A 16108-nucleotide genomic window follows, 5' to 3' on the forward strand; every position below is an offset into this window, starting at 1 on the left:
CGATGTCGGTAGCTTGTCTTGATCACCGCTGCTGACAAGTTGCTGAAGAGAGCCGCGGAGCAGGGGGGTGTTGCCAGGTGCAGGTAGAAGGGAGAGGGCCAGATGCAGGACTCGTGGGTGAGGGAGCAGAAGAGAGAGAGAAAGGATAGAGATACAGAGGGGACATGAAAGGGTAAATAAGGCATCCCCCCGAAAATAAGCCCTAGAGCATATTTTGGCCTTCCAAAAAAAATAAGACTGTGTCTTACCATCGGGGAAACACGGTAATAGAACTTTACTAGATTACACTCAATTATAGAATAGCATTTAAATTGGCATGTTTTTGTATTTAAAGTTCTCTGTACTAGTATCACTTCACTTGATTAATAAAGCTCTCTTCTGGCAGCAACAATTTTGAATGGCTAATACGTCAGTTTATTTTTCGATATTTGGACTTCATACTTCTTTCTTGCTATCTTTTATTTCTCTTGTTGTTGTAGTTCTTTGCTACCTTTTTTAATTTATTATTGTGAACCACTCAGGAACACTGTTAATGACATGGTATATACAATTTTAATAAACTTAGAAACTTTAACGAAAGATTAGGTTATCTTTGCTCATCTTCTTTCTTGTAAATCCTCCCTTTATTCCGGTTCCAGTGGGTTCTGTATCCCTTTCCACCAGGAACTGTAGAAAGCCTCAGATGATTGAAGTCTTAACTCCTCCCTCTGAAAGCATACAATGGAGCATGCCCCTTGGACACCAGTCAATCTTTAAAGCAGCCAGGAACATATACAGAAGATAAACAAGAGAGAGAGAAGGGTACTCCCCACAAGACAAATCAATTCTGCTCATATCAACAAATGCGAAACAGCAACAATGAAAAATAAGAGGTTATAAAATATTAGAAACCTGAACTCCCCCCCCCCCAAAAAAAAACCCAACCCCAGTGCCATAGGAAGACAGTCTACACCGTGTGAAAACAGACCCCCAGGTACTCCAAATCCTGGGTGGGCTCCAAGCGACTTTTCCATAGGTTGATCACCTAGCCCAGATGTTGCAGCAAGTAAACCACCTGCTGGAACGCCTGGAGCCCCTCAGCCAGAGAGGGAGCCCTGATCAGCCAGTCGTCTAGATACAGATGGACCAGGACACCCAGGGAGTGGAGATGCACTGCTACCACCACCATCACACCTTGGTGAAAGCCTTGGGTGCCGTCCCCAATCTGAAGGGAAGAGCTGCAAATAAAGTATTGCTCCAGGATGTGAAACTGTGTTCTAATTACTGTCCACGTTCTCCACACCATTAAAATATGTTATAAAAATTATATTAAATGAAGGGAACTCCACCAATAATATATATCCCTTTCTGGCTTAGAGATATATATATTATAAAGAACTATTAATTTGGGGAAAGTTAGCTTGCTTGATTAAAACAGCTCTGTAATAATTACTTATTCAAGAACTAAAGAAAAGTTATTCACAATGTGAATTGTCCTTAACAGGCTGAGCACATGTTTGTAGCTTGGTCCAGCACTGGTGATCCAGGAGAAAGAGGAAAGATCTTGATCCAGGCTGGTTCCAGAGGGAGAGTGAGCATCTTTCCTCCACCTGAGAACGGATTTTGCTTCACTTTTATAAGGCTAAGACCTGTTCTAAAAATAGAATCCTAGGTCTGTTCTAAAAATAGAATCCTAGGTCTTTGGTGGATGATGATTGAATTACAATGGCTTGAAAGGATGTCCCATTTTTTCTTTTTTCAACCATCTTTATTTTCTCTTCTTTATTAATTTCCAGGTACTTTAGTTAGATTGTGAGCCTTCGGGACAGTAAGGGAATTTTTTAAGTACCTTCTTACTTCTCATTTATAATCTTAATGTATATTTTCTTCAAACCGCTTAGAACCTAACGGATGTAGCGGTATATAAGAAATAAATTACATTACATTTTTCTAGGAACTTATATTTGCGACTGTTCTTTTGAAGGGCACTTTATGTGATTTTCTGATGATTATATGCTAATATTTGTTTGTTTTTAATTTGTCTTACTGAATTATGTATGTGATGATATGTAAACCATTTAGGTTTAAACAGTATATAATCTTTTTAAAATAAATAAATAATAGAGTATTGTCACTTGTCCTTGCTGAATGTGGTGTGAATCTATGTCTGAGTGGTTTAAAATGGTGTGATGAGCTTCTATTGTTCTTGCTGATTGGAGCAGTCCAGAGATGACTTTGGTGTGGAGGGCTTCTGTTTAGCTCTGGTCCATGTCCTTTGTCTTATCCGAATCCATGTCCTTTGTCTTATCCGAATAGGTGTGCTTAACACTTTCTGAAGGCAGTTTGTTCAGTCCTTGCTTTTGTAATAAGTGCATGTAACAAAAATTAGCTTCTAATGTTCAGTCTGGGGTAGTTCAAAGATGAATTTGGTCTTCTGGGGCCAGGTACTTAACACTTTCTGAAGGCAGTTGGCTCAGTCCTTCCTTTTGTAATACTGAATGGAGCATGTAACACGGCTATGCTGGCTTAAAGACCACATCAGAAATTCACTTTTATATCCATCAAATTAATAATTATAAAACCATCTTAACTCCAAGCAGAATTATTAAACCATAACATTAACTATAGCATGCTACATATTTTAAGATCATATCAGAATTATAAAATCATTTCATGCTACAACTGTAGAAACCTCCTGTGTGCCGGGAAGATGGGATTATGGAGATACGCCTCCATGAGGTCCAGGGAGGCCAGAAACTCCCCCGGCGCCACCGAAGCAATGACAAACGATGAAGTACATAGAGTAGCCTCCAGAGCCCAAGTCACACTCTGGCATGGGCTCGATTGCTACCAGGTCTAAGAATCTGCAGAACGTGGCCTAAACCTGAAGAACCTTCTTGGGGTGGTCCACAGGGGAATCAAGAAAATACTCGGCGAGAGGACAGAGAAACTCCAATTTGAGCACGTAGCGGTCGGCCGACAACTGCCCCCCCGATGCGCGGGAGAGGGCCCAGAGACCTGGCATCAGAACTGTTTTAGTGGGAGCTGCCGGACGTCTAGTCAAGGACTGCTGATAGCCAGATCCTCCTAGTGGTCTGGAAGATGGAGGGCCGGAGTATTGGTAAGGACATCGAAAGGATGACAATTAGAATGCCCCGAACTCCTGAAAGGACAGGACTTGTTTCCGGGCAAAGCCTTGGGTTTGTGATCTTGGACACTCGCCATTAGGCCATCCAGACTGTGGCCAAAGGAGCTGTCCCTTAAAGGGCAACTCGCTCAAGGTGACCTTAGAGGAGGAATCCCGACCACTGCCTGATCCACAGCATCCTCTGGGCGGACACCGAATAAGCGCCCAGCTTGGCAAAAACTTTCAAGATGTCATACAATGCATTAGCCATATAATCCACCCCGGAGATGAGAAAACACAAATCACATCAGCACCACAGTGTCAGGGTCATGGCGTAATTTTGAGCGGCAAGCCCAAGCTACAAAGGAAGAGGCTGTTGCCACTTTGACACCAGCCGCAGCCAAATCAAACAGGCATTTATGGACGAAATCCACACATCTATCGTGAATATCTTTCAGGGCCACCCCTCCGTCAGTAAGGCGATAAGTACTCTTGGTGACCTGAGCCACAGTGGAATCCACTTTCAGAGAAGCAAAGCGCTTGGACTCACCACCCTGGGGTAAAGCCTCGCCATGGCCAGAGTGAAATTCAAAGGTCAAATTGGGTTATCCCAAATATTCAACAGGATATGAACCACATCAGGGTTATCAGGAGAGGCAGTCTGCGGCCTCTGATCACTCATGAGATAACATTCCAGGAAGAAAGGGACCTAGGGGTACTGATTTACAGGACCCTGAAGCTGTCGGCGCAATGCGCAGCGGCGGTAAAGGAAAACAGGATGTTGGGCATGATAAAGAAGGGAATCACGAGTAGATTGGTGGACTTCATAATGCCGCTTTACAGAGCAATGGTCAGACCACACCTGGAGTACTGTGTCCAACACTGGTCTCCCTACCTAAAGAAGGATGTGACCCTGCTGGAGAGGGTGCAGAGACGAGCCATGAAGCTAGTAAAAGGTATGGAAAATTTGAGCTACAAAACGCCTCAGAAAACTGGGCTTGTTCACCCTTGAGAATAGAAAACTGCGAGGAGATACGATAGAGACTTTTAAAATACTAAAAGGATTCGACAAAATAGAGCAAGAAACATCGTTATTCACACTGTCAAATGTGAATCGGACAAGAGGTCATGGACTGAAATTGAGAGGTAACAGGCCCAGGACAAATACCAGGAAGTTCTGTTTCACACAGTGAGTGGTGGATGCTTGGAATGCTCTCCCGGAGGAGGTTGTGACATAGACCATCATTCTGGGTTTCAAGGGCAAGTTGGATGCACACCTTCTTGCAAATCACATTGAGGGATACAGGTAAACAAAGTCTCCATCGGGGAACACCTGGCTTGGCCTCCGCGTGTGCGGGTCACTGGACTAGATGGATCAAGCTCAAGGAAACAAGAAAAGATTACTACTCCAAGCTGATAGGCACGGAGTCTATAGACTCAAAAAAACTTTTCAACCTAGTAAAAAACCCTCACCGACACCAAACCTTACCTAGCAGCTCAAGGAAAGCACCCACCAACAGCCACTCAAATCGCAGACCACTTCAAAAAACAAAATCACAACAATCAGGACTATCTTTAATAACACACGACCCCACCTAGTCGAGATAACAACAAATCCCCCAATAGAAGCCATTGCAGCAGACGGGATCTGGACCAAATTCCCTGCAGTAAACTGGACAGATATGAATCTACTCTACAAAAAATACAGTCAAGCCTCATGCGACCTGAACCACTGCCCCTCATATCTGATAACTAATGCCACTCCCAAATTTAGGGCCAGCCTCATGCAATGGATCCAAATTACTCTCACTGAAGGTCAAGTCCCGCAGCACCTAGGAGAAATCATAATCACTCCAATTGTGAAGGATCACCCCGCTAACTATAGACCCATTGCCTCAATACCAATATATGTCAAAATTATAGAAGGACTTGTTGCCCAATACCTCACAAATTACCTGGAATACCACAATCTTCTCCACCCCTCTCAATCGAGACCCTACTAGTAACCCTACTAGACACAGCCCGACAGCACCTCAGCAAAGGCAGAAGGATGCTGATAATTCAACTTGATCTATCCGCAGCATTCAATCTGGTTGACCACACCATCCTACTACAGACACTAGAAGCCATAGGGATTTCAGGCAGGGTATATAACTGGTTCCAAGGATTCCTTAAAACCCAGATCTTATAGAGTTAAATCAAACAATCTTAAATCAGATCCATGGTCCAACACCTTCGGGGTACCTCAAGGATCACCACTCTCACCTACTCTCTTCAACCTCTTTTTATCCTCTCTGAGTTCCACCCTAGACAACCATACTTCTACTCTTCGATTCTCCTGACCCCACTTCTACAGAAAAATTTGAAAAAACCCTACAAGCAGTGGAAAAATGGATGACAGACCACAAACTAAAACTGAACACAGACAAAACAAAATTTCTACTCCTCAAAAAGGATAAGAACCCCTCCACCACAGAACTAGAAATTAACTCCACCAAATACCATATACAACCCACCCTTAAACTCCTGGGAGTAACAATAGACAGATGCTGCACAATGCAAGTCCATATCAACAAGACCACCCAGAGAGCATTTCTAACCATGCGTAATTTACGTAAAACCAGAAAATTCTTTGACAAAGAGCAATATAGGCTCGTAGTCCAATCCCTAGTACTAGGTCTACTGGACTACTGCAACATCCTCTACCTGCCTTGCCCTGCAACAATGATAAAACAATTACAGACAATCCAAAACACTGCACTCAGACTGATCTACTCGCTAAGAAAATTTGACCACGTAACCACTGCCTACCTAGACTCACACTGGTTACCAATACAAGCGCGAATCCAATTCAAATTATACTGTCTATTATTCAAAGCAATAAATGGCTCAGCCCCCAATTACCTAAACAACCGCCTGAACCAAAATCTCGCTGCTAGACAAAGAAGATCTAAGACTCCATTTACCTACCCCCCACTCAAAGGCACCAAGCGTAAGAAGATGTTTGACAGTCTACTAGCGACGCAAGCAGCGAAATTGGACCATGCCATCTCCAACCTGCTGATGACAACAAGCGATTTCAAATCTTTTCGCAAAGAAATCAAAACCCATCTATTAAAAAAATTTATACAGATGTCATAACTCCAACCTGGATTCCCCTCAGTGTGACTCCCCCATCCTCCCTTCTTCGCCAGTTACCCTTCCCCTCAAAGCCCAAGCTTGTCAACTGGTTCCCTAACTGCATATATACTGAAACTGCACTATATCCTATCTGTACAGCATCCCGAATTGTATATCCACTGGAATAGCCCAATCCTCCTTGCTGTATCCCATTCCCTAAACTATACTACACCATTCTTCTTGTAACTCCTCTGGAAAAGTCCAGAAGTCTCTTTGTAATCATCCTGGAAATGTCCAGATGTCTCTTTTGTAATCCGCCCAGAACTGCAAGGTTGAGACGGAATAGAAATCAGTAATGTAATGTAATGTAATGTAATGATTCGGTGAAGGCGTTTCTTATGTTCTTATGAGGAGGTCCTCAAGACATGCGGGTTTAAAAAATATACGCACTGTGGGATCGTCTGCCAGGGACCCACATGAACCCTGATCGCAAAGCTCTGCCAGATTTGCCACGTCCGCTGAAGCTGCAGAACCTCCCTGCGAAAGCAGAGGGATCGAGAGAGTGCCCGATTCAATCGCAGGCATCGCACTCTTGCGCTCTGGGGGCCTCCCATTGGAGAACAGACCAAAAGGCCTGGGTCCAGCGGAGGCGTAGTCCCCACGGATGGCCCAGATGCCGGTGGAGTGTCAACAGGCAGAGACTTCTTAACCACATATGCCCGATAAGAGCATATTTACAGGGGAAAAAGATCTCCCGTGGCGAGAACCGCCCTGTGTAACTCAGATTTAGAGTGCTTGGAAGATTTGTGGGGCTTGTCGCAGGAACCGCACTTGCATTTCAATGAAATGCTGCCAATGCTCTCCCCGGTGTCCCTGGATATGAGTATTGCAGAAACTGGGGCAGAAGACTTAAGCAGGGCCCCTCTGGAAGTGGAAGGTACTGCATCTGTGCAAACTTCACCCCCCTCGCGGGCCGCAGCGCACTTGCAGCATGGCTGCGCATCCAATAGCCATCCACCGTAAACGAGACATGAATCCATCCCATCCTGTCCTGGGGAGGCCATCTGGGAAGTTTGGAGCAAAAATGAAGCTCCTAACTACAAAAAAATATAGTTTTATTCAAATTGGGAAAATCCAAGATGACCACCACGGGCGCCAATTTTGCACTAAAATAGCCTGGGAAAGGAAAGGGAATCCCTAAAAAACAGCGATTTGGGGATTTTAGAGGTGGGGAGAGGTAGGGCATAACCACCCAAAAATTCCTTTTTATGGCCCCAAAAATGGCTAAAACAGGCTGTCATTCTGTTACTCACTGTTCATGTGCTGCATGAAAGAAGCTCTAGGGAATGCTGGAAATAGCATATAGGGAGATCTAAAGCCTCAGCAAGCTGGAATTCAAGTCTTTTGACTGCCCCACCGGCTCGACCACCACTGCCGGTGCCCTCCGCCATCCTTGGAAACGTGACGCAAACACCTTGTAGAGGCACGCAGTCCAGTTCAGATCCCAGTTGCACCTCCAAGGAACCACTAAGTCTGTGCTACACCCACTAGCGGACGAACCTGGGTGAGCTAGCTACCGATCCCGGAGTCCCGATCTGACTTGCAAGCTGTCCAGGGGGCTTACTGAAGAGCAGGGAACCCCCCCCCCAGAAGCAGGGATTTTCCAACAGTCTGCGATTTCCTACTATAAGGACATTTCCGCAGGGAACCTCCACAGCACGAGGGCAAAACCGTGAAAGAAAATACTGAAAAATATCAAAAGAAACACGAGTAGAAAAGAAAAGCTCCTACAGGCTAGCTTGTAGGAAGACAGGACTGGTGTCCAAGCATGCTCCAAAGTATGCTATCAGAGGGAGGAGTTAAGACTTCAATCATCTGAGGCTTCCTACAGTCCTTGGCGGAAAGGGATACAGAACCCACTGGTTCCTGAATAAAGGGAGATTGTACAAGAACTTGTATTTTTAGTTCCCCTGCTTTTCATGGTATGCATTTTAAGAAAGTTTAAGGGTTTTTCTTTCAAGCTCTTTTAATATGAAATAAACATTCGTTAAAATAGCCCTATTCGCCATTTCAAAAGCATTTGAAAGCCTACTTATTCCAGAAGCCCGTAGATCAGAAGTTAATTCTATTTTGTACCAACATCTCTGTATTGTAAATTATTTTGTAAATTGTACACCAGTTTTAGGATTCAGTGTTTTACAAATACTCAAGAACTGAATACTCTGTTAACCTTAATGGATCAAACATGGAAGATAGGCACCAGTGTAGAAATAGCTTCCAACCAAAACAGAATCAAAAAGTTGACTGCTTCTAAGAGGTATAACTATCAGCTCAACTCTTGTTGCCTCTGCCATTCAGGGAGTGGCACGGGACCAGGCAGGAGCGTGAAAAGCTCGCACCTGCCTTATTCACCACTCTGCCGCAAGAGAGGAAGCGGCTGTCCAGCGAGGGAGGGGCAGGAGCGCGGAAAGCTCCTGCCGATACAGCGCTGGACCAATAAAAGTTTAAAAAAATTTTTAAAAGGTACCGGAGGAAGGGGGGGGGGGGCTGCCTTCCAGTAGACCTACAGAGAAGACAATTATTTTATGCCCTCTTACTGTCTACCAACATTAACTCAAAGAATCACCGGGAGCTTTCTATTCTAGTGCACTTGCTCTTTTCCTTGGAGGGCTACTTTCTGTTTTCATTGTTTCCTGCCAATATTGACATTCCCTCTGCTAAGGTAAGTTTTGTGGCATTTCTATTGCTTTCACAGCTGTCTATTGTTTCTGAACCAGGAGTCTTTTAGTACTTTCATTGACATTTCACAGAGGCTGCACTTCATCTTGCAACACATGCTATTATGAGCTACCATATACTTTAGAATAATAAAACAAACTTACCTAAAGCCCCAGAATATTTACCTGCCCTGTACCCTGTCCCAGCCTACCACTAGACCACCAGAGAGGGGACAGGGTAAAGGGCAGGGCAGTGGGACAGGGTACACACCATTTGGTTAAGAATTTTTTTTTCTTGGTTTTTCCTCCTCTACAGGTGGGTGCGTCTTATGGTCAGGTGTGTCTTGTAGCGCAAAAAATAAGGTACCTAATTACTTATTTTAATTGTTTGTAAACCGCTTCGTAGCCTTTGTGATGATTTAGCAATATATAAACTCTATTAAATTAAATTTAAAAAGCTCTGGATGAATTTTCCTCATAAGATTGGAGGATAAAGACAAATTGTCTCGCTTAACTATGTATACCAAATTTGATCCACTAAACATCAGTAAATTTATATGGGAGATATACACCAAGGAAAACATAACAAACGCAGTACTGTACATATAGCTTTTCACTTTTAAAAAGGAACAAATTATACCTCTCCCACCAAATCCTCTACCTCTGCCACTGCCTCTGGAATTTTCATCACCACCTGAAAAACATACCAAGTACATACAATTTAAGTCGGCAAAGTAAGCCATTTTTGCTTAACAGCTCTTCAAAAACACTAGAACTGGGAGATATCAGTTTAATATTTGATAAACCAATATAAAATGCTTAATGTGTATGTTCCAACTATAAAATAAAAATACATTAATACAAAGAATAAAGTTCTTGAAAATATAGTATATTATACCCAAGTAAAGTACATACTGTACTGTATTCTCTCTAATTGCCCAGGCTATTAGAAATACTAGAATTTCTGAAGTCTATTGTGGGTAATTTAAGAAGGCATTTCTTTCCTCCAGCCTTCTTCCCTGTAATGACAATTTCTCACCTCTACACTGCTGCCACCCCCCCCCCCCCCATGAAAAAAGTGTCACCATTTCTATCCTCCATCTTAACTCCTGCAGTAACTAGCACTGCTCTCCTCCACGCCCTGAGGACAACCAGATCTCTTCTTACTTTCTTCTCAAGGAGGGAGCTGGGCTGGCGTGAGGCTTTGAGAGCACATATGAGTCGAGCTCCGTGAAGAGATGATCAGGTATATGACATACTTTTTCTCTATCACTTTTTCTTTGTTCTGCTACTTTTCTGGTTTCTTCAGAGATCCAAGGCGATTTCTTGTCTCTCTCTCTTCTGAAGTGTTTTTTAGCTTCATTTTGATGTCATTCCATAGCCTGTCTCTTGTATCATAGCCTGTCTCCTGTATCAAAGGCAGGCAAATCTGTTGTCTAGTTTTATCCAATAATCTGATAGAATATTTTCAATGTCATATCTTGAAAGGTCTTCAATGATTTTCTTTTTGCAAAGTTTTATTTTGATCTTGCATGCCAAAAGCTCATGGTCACTTCCATAATCAGCTCCTGGCTTAATCCTTATAGCCAAACTGCAGATTTTCATCTCTATTCAATGCAAATGTAATCAATTTGATTTCAATACAAGCCATTTGAAGAAGTTCATGTGTACTGGTGATGCTTGATGTGTTTAAAATGCGTACTCATGATTGACAGTTCATTTTGCAAAACTGTACTAAGCTTTCAGCAGGAGACAGCATATCCAGATTGTTCCCGAAGAGAGGCAGCGTGGGAGCCCTGCTCCGCCCCTCTCCCTGACCGAAAGGGAACATCTAAAAGAGCACAGCAGCCAGCCGGGCCCCCTTTCAGGCCACCAGCGGGAGACAGCGTATCCAGATTGTTCCCGAAGAGAGGCAGCGTGGGAGTCCTGCTCCGCCCCCCTCCCTGACCGAAAGGGAACATTTAAAAGAGCACAGCGCCAACGGCGCTCAGCCGTTCGGCGCGCCTTTGTGAAGCGCCTGCAGTGACGACAGTTGGATTCTGAAGCTAACAAAATAACAGGCTCCAATCAGCAGGAGCACACCAGCACTTTACGAGAGCGATGGAGGACCCAGGATCCCAGAGGTACTTTCCGGTATACTGCACAGAGTGCAATATGTACGACTACCTCCCATTGGGAAGGCGGGAGTACATATGCAGTCGGTGTCAGGAACTGGAAAGCCTGAGGATGGAGGTCGGCAGATTGAGGGTCAGGGTCCAGGAACTGGAGGGACTGCGCACCACAGAGGAGACGAGCTGGTCAACCCAGAACACAGACAGAGCAGGCCCCATTGTGGACCAGGTGAGAGACCTCGAGAGATTCATCGAGGAGGCCTATAGGAAGGTGGAGGAACGGGACCAGCAGCTGCACAGACGGATGTCGGCAGATGAGACCCAGGATCCACAAGACGACACCGGGGAAGGACCTAGCGGAGGAACCACGCAAGAGGAGGAGACCGCGACTCACCGGGACCCCGAGGGAGAGACACCGCACTACACCAAGGACATGGACCTGAGGCAGAGGAGGTTGCTGAGGAAAGGGAAGTCTGCTATTGTGGTGGGAGACTCGATCTTGAGAGAGGTAGACAGTCACATAGCTGGAGGAAGGGAGGACCGGCTAGTGACTTGTCTCCCAGGGGCCAAGATAGGATCACTGATAGGATCGAGAGGATCCTGGACGGAGCAGAGACAGAGGAGACTGCGGTAATAATCCACGTCGGAACAAATGATGTGAGCCGGAGGAACTTCAGCATGGCCACACTGACTGACCAGTTCAGGGTCCTGGGACGAAAGCTGAAGCGGAGCACACGGAGGATAGCATTCTCGGAGATCCTGCCTGTATCGAGAGCAGATGCAAAGAGGCAGGCAGACCTCCAGGCTGTGAATGCATGGTTGAGGAGATAGTGCCAGGAGGAGGGCTTCCACTTTGTGAGGAACTGGACGTCCTTCTGGGGAAAGAGCAAGCTCTACCGGCGGGACGGCCTGCACCTGAGCACAACGGGAACTAGACTACTGGCAGCCAATGTGAGGAAGGAGATCGAGAGGGCTTTAAACTGAGGAGAGGGGGAAAGCCGACAGCTGATCTGATGTTGACGCTTCGGACAACAGTATCCAGAACAGATGCTGAACGGGCTGACTGCAGGGAGGAAGCAGAGGGACCGGAGGATCTTATGATCAGACAGCGAGGGAAACATTAGGTAAAGGGAGCTTGCTGGGAGAAGACTAAGGGGCATGGAGACACAGGGGGACTGGGTGGCACGAGGGCGAAAGCTGAGGGCAATATAGAGGTACCACAAGGCGAGGGGGATCAAAAAGAGGCTCAAGGGATGATAGCCCAGGAGGGGGCCGGTAGGGATAGAAAACCCAGAGGAAAAGCGGGGAAGTGGGGTGGCGGGAATGTGGGGAAGCTGAAAGCTAAGAGGGTAAAGGCTGAGGGCAAAGCAGAAGCACAGGGAACGGAGAACTGCCCGAAATCCAAGGGCAGGCGGCCCAGGTAAATGCAGAGGTGGAGGAAAAACGACGGGACCTACGGGACCTGCGGTGCTTATACGCAAGAAGCCTCATGGCCAAGATGGGTGAACTAGAAGTCGTGGCCAAGGGGGAGGACCTAGATATAATTGGAATTGCAGAAACCTGGTGGACAGAGGAAAATCAATGGGATGTGGCGCTGCCGGGGTACAAGCTCTACAGGAGGGACAGGACCCACAAGAAGGGGGGAGGCATAGCACTATATATATATATATATAAAGGACTCTATCCACTCGGTCGGGATGGATATGGCAACGAAGGCAGAGGGGCTGGAATCGCTATGGGTCAAATTGCCGGGAAACAAGGGTGCAGGCATAAAACTGGGGCTGTACTATCGCCCACCTGGTACGCCAGAAGGAGTCGGACACGACTTGGAAGCGGAATTGAGACAGGAATGCAGGACTGGAAGTGTAACAGTGATGGGGGACTTCAACTATCCGGGAATAGACTGGAGTACGGGTCACTCCAACTGCACTAGGGAAACAGGATTTGTAGAAGCTGTGAGGGACTGCTTCATGGAGCAACTAGTCAAAGAACCGACGCGAGGGGGTGCTACTCTTGACCTCATCCTAAACGGATTAGGGGGGCCTGCAAGAGGGGTAGAAGTGGGAGGACCACTAGGCAACAGTGATCACAATGCGATCAGATTCACATTAGAAAGGGGGACACCCATAGTAAGGAGGACCGCAACAACTGCGCTCAACTTCAAGAAAGGGAACTATGTTGCTATGAGGGAAATGGTGGGGAGGAAGCTCAGAAACATCTTTAGGATGGAGACTGTGGGAAGCGCCTGGACCCTATTCAGGGACACCCTGCAGGAAGCACAAAGAATGTATGTCCCCAGTTTCAGGAAAGGCTGCAAGAACAAGCGATCAAAGGACCCGGTTTGGATGTCAACTGAAGTAAAGAGGGCAATATTTGACAAAAAAGTATCCTTCCGGAGATGGAAAAAGGACCCAACGGAGGAAAATCACCAGGCGCACAGGAAATGCCAAAAGGAATGCCACCAAGAGGTTAGAAAAGCGAAAGGGGAATACGAAGAGGGGCTGGCCAGGGAGGTGAAAAACTTCAAGGCATTCTTCAGTTACGTAAAGGGGAAGCGACCAGCGAGAGAGGAGGTGGGGCCGTTGGACGATGGGGATAGGAAGGGAGTGATTAAGGAGGATAAAGAGGTAGCTGAGAGGTTGAACACGTTCTTCTCGTCGGTTTTCACGAGCAAAGACACATCTAATATACCGGACTCAGAGGAGCTCATGAGTGGGGAACAGGCCGAAAAATTGGAGCACATAGAGGTAAGTAAGGAGGATGTCCTCAAACAGATAGACAGGTTAAAATGCGGTAAATCACCGGGCCCGGACAGGATCCACCCAAGGGTTCTGAAGGAACTAAGACAAGAAATAGCGGGCACAATCCAGCATGTTTGCAACCTATCCTTGAAAACTGGTGAGGTACCAGAGGACTGGAAATTGGCGAATGTCACACCTATCTTCAAGAAGGGATCGAGGGGTGACCCCGGGAACTACAGGCCGGTGAGCCTGACTTCAATTATAGGGAAGATGGTGGAAGCTATGATCAAGGACGGCATTTGCGAGCACATCCAGAGGAATGGCCTACTGAGAACAAGCCAGCACGGATTCTGTAAGGGAAGGTCGTGCCTAACGAACCTTCTGTACTTCTTTGAGGGAATAAGCAGTCGGGTGGACAATGGGGAACCCATAGACATCATTTACCTCGATTTTCAAAAGGCTTTCGACAAGGTGCCACATGAAAGGCTGCTTAGGAAGCTGTGGAACCACGGGGTGGGAGGGGATGTGCACAGATGATCAAGCACTGGTTGTCGGGTAGACTGCAGAGGGTCGGAGTGAAGGGCCAATATTCTGACTGGCGGGGAGTCACGAGCGGTGTGCCACAGGGATCGGTGCTGGGGCCGTTACTCTTCAACATATTTATCAATGACCTGGAAAAGGAGGCAAAGTGCGAGGTTATAAAATTTGCAGACGATACCAAACTGTGCGGTAGAGTTAGGTCCAGGGAGGAGTGTGAGGACCTGCAAAGGGACCTGGACAAGCTGGAAGACTGGGCAAACAAATGGCAAATGCGCTTTAACGTGGAAAAATGCAAGGTCATGCATATAGGGAAAAAGAACCCGTTGTCCAACTACAAATTGGGGGGGGGCATTGTTGGGAGACAGCAGACTTGAGAGAGACTTGGGTGTGCTGGTCGATGCATCACTGAAGCCATCTGCACAGTGTGCAGCAGCCTCGAAAAAAGCCAACAGGATGCTGGGCATCATAAAGAGGGGCATAACAACCAGGACGCGGGAAGTCATCATGCCATTGTATCGAGCGATGGTGCGTCCACATCTGGAATACTGCGTTCAGTATTGGTCGCCACACCTCAAGAAGGACATGGCGGTACTTGAGTCCAAAGGAGAGCAACGAAACTGGTAAAAGGGCTGGAACACTGCCCATACGCCGAGAGGTTGGATAGGCTGAGGCTCTTCTCTCTGGAAAAAAGGAGGCTCAGGGGAGATATGATAGAGACCTTCAAGATCATGAGGGGCATAGAGAGGGTGGATAGGGACAGATTCTTCAGACTGAAGGAGACAACAAGTACGAGGGGGCATTCGGAGAAACTGAAGGGAGATAGGTTCAAAACAAATGCAAGGAAGTTTTTTTTTCACCCAAAGGGTCGTGGACACTTGGAATGCGCTACCGGAGGAAGTGATCAGGCAGAGTACGGTACAGGGATTCAAACAGGGATTGGACAGATTTCTAAGGGATAAAGGGATCGTGGGATACTGAGAAAGGTGCTGGGATGTAACAAAGGTATAGAAAGCTAACCAGGTAATAAGTATAGAAACCCAACAGGTCGTGCATGTTCAAGACCGGAGGGTTAGGACTACGATGGGAAGATAGGACTTCAATGAGAAACCAAGGTGGCAAGGGAGCCCCTTCTGGTGATTCAGACAGGTCGTGACCTGTTTGGGCCGCTGCGGGAGCGGACTGCCGGGCAGGATGGACCTATGGTCTGACCCGGCAGAGGCACTGCTTATGTTCTTATGTTCTTCATTTCTTTCTCCTATGCCATACTGTTCAACCATTGCATCTTCAGGTGTACTTCTTACTTTTGAATTGAAATCCCCTATAGCGATCAGTAGATTTGTTTCGGCGTTTTTCATTTTGAAATTGGTTCATAGAACAATTCAATATCCTCATCTTCCACGTTTGTCACTGGAGCATATACTTGGATCAAGGTGACATTGATTGGCTTTTCTTTAGATGGATTGACATGACTAACACTGATAACACTGTACTTTAGTACAGTCTTTGAAAGCTCATTGAGAATGAATGCCATGCCATTTTTCCTTCGTGTTTCATGACCAGAGTAGCAGATCCAATGCTTGTTTTATTGAAAATGGCCTTGTCCTGTTCATTTGAGTTCACTGTTCCCTATCAAATCAATTTTTTTTCCCATTTGATCTTTAACAATTTCCAAATTTCCTTGGTTCATTCCAAGTTCCTATGTTAAAAATATCTTTATAGCTTCCTTTTCCGTCCAGCAATATCAGCATCAGGACCTTTGATCTGTTAGCTTCA

General features: G+C 46.0%; 1 protein-coding gene across 6 annotated transcripts in view; it reads right to left on the reverse strand.

Annotated features, from left to right (window-relative positions):
- The window catches only part of DDX4 (DEAD-box helicase 4), a 340193-nt gene that overhangs the window by 136411 nt on the left and 187674 nt on the right, over positions 1 to 16108 (reverse strand). For all 6 annotated transcript variants that reach the window (XM_033931141.1, XM_033931188.1, XM_033931180.1 and 3 more), the window contains one exon: positions 9584 to 9637. In XM_033931141.1, coding sequence (XP_033787032.1) covers positions 9584 to 9637 — 54 coding nt within the window. The remainder of the gene's footprint in view (positions 1 to 9583; positions 9638 to 16108) is intronic.

The sequence above is a fragment of the Geotrypetes seraphini genome, chromosome 1 (assembly GCF_902459505.1).
Source record: "Geotrypetes seraphini chromosome 1, aGeoSer1.1, whole genome shotgun sequence".
NCBI lineage: Eukaryota > Metazoa > Chordata > Amphibia > Gymnophiona > Dermophiidae > Geotrypetes > Geotrypetes seraphini.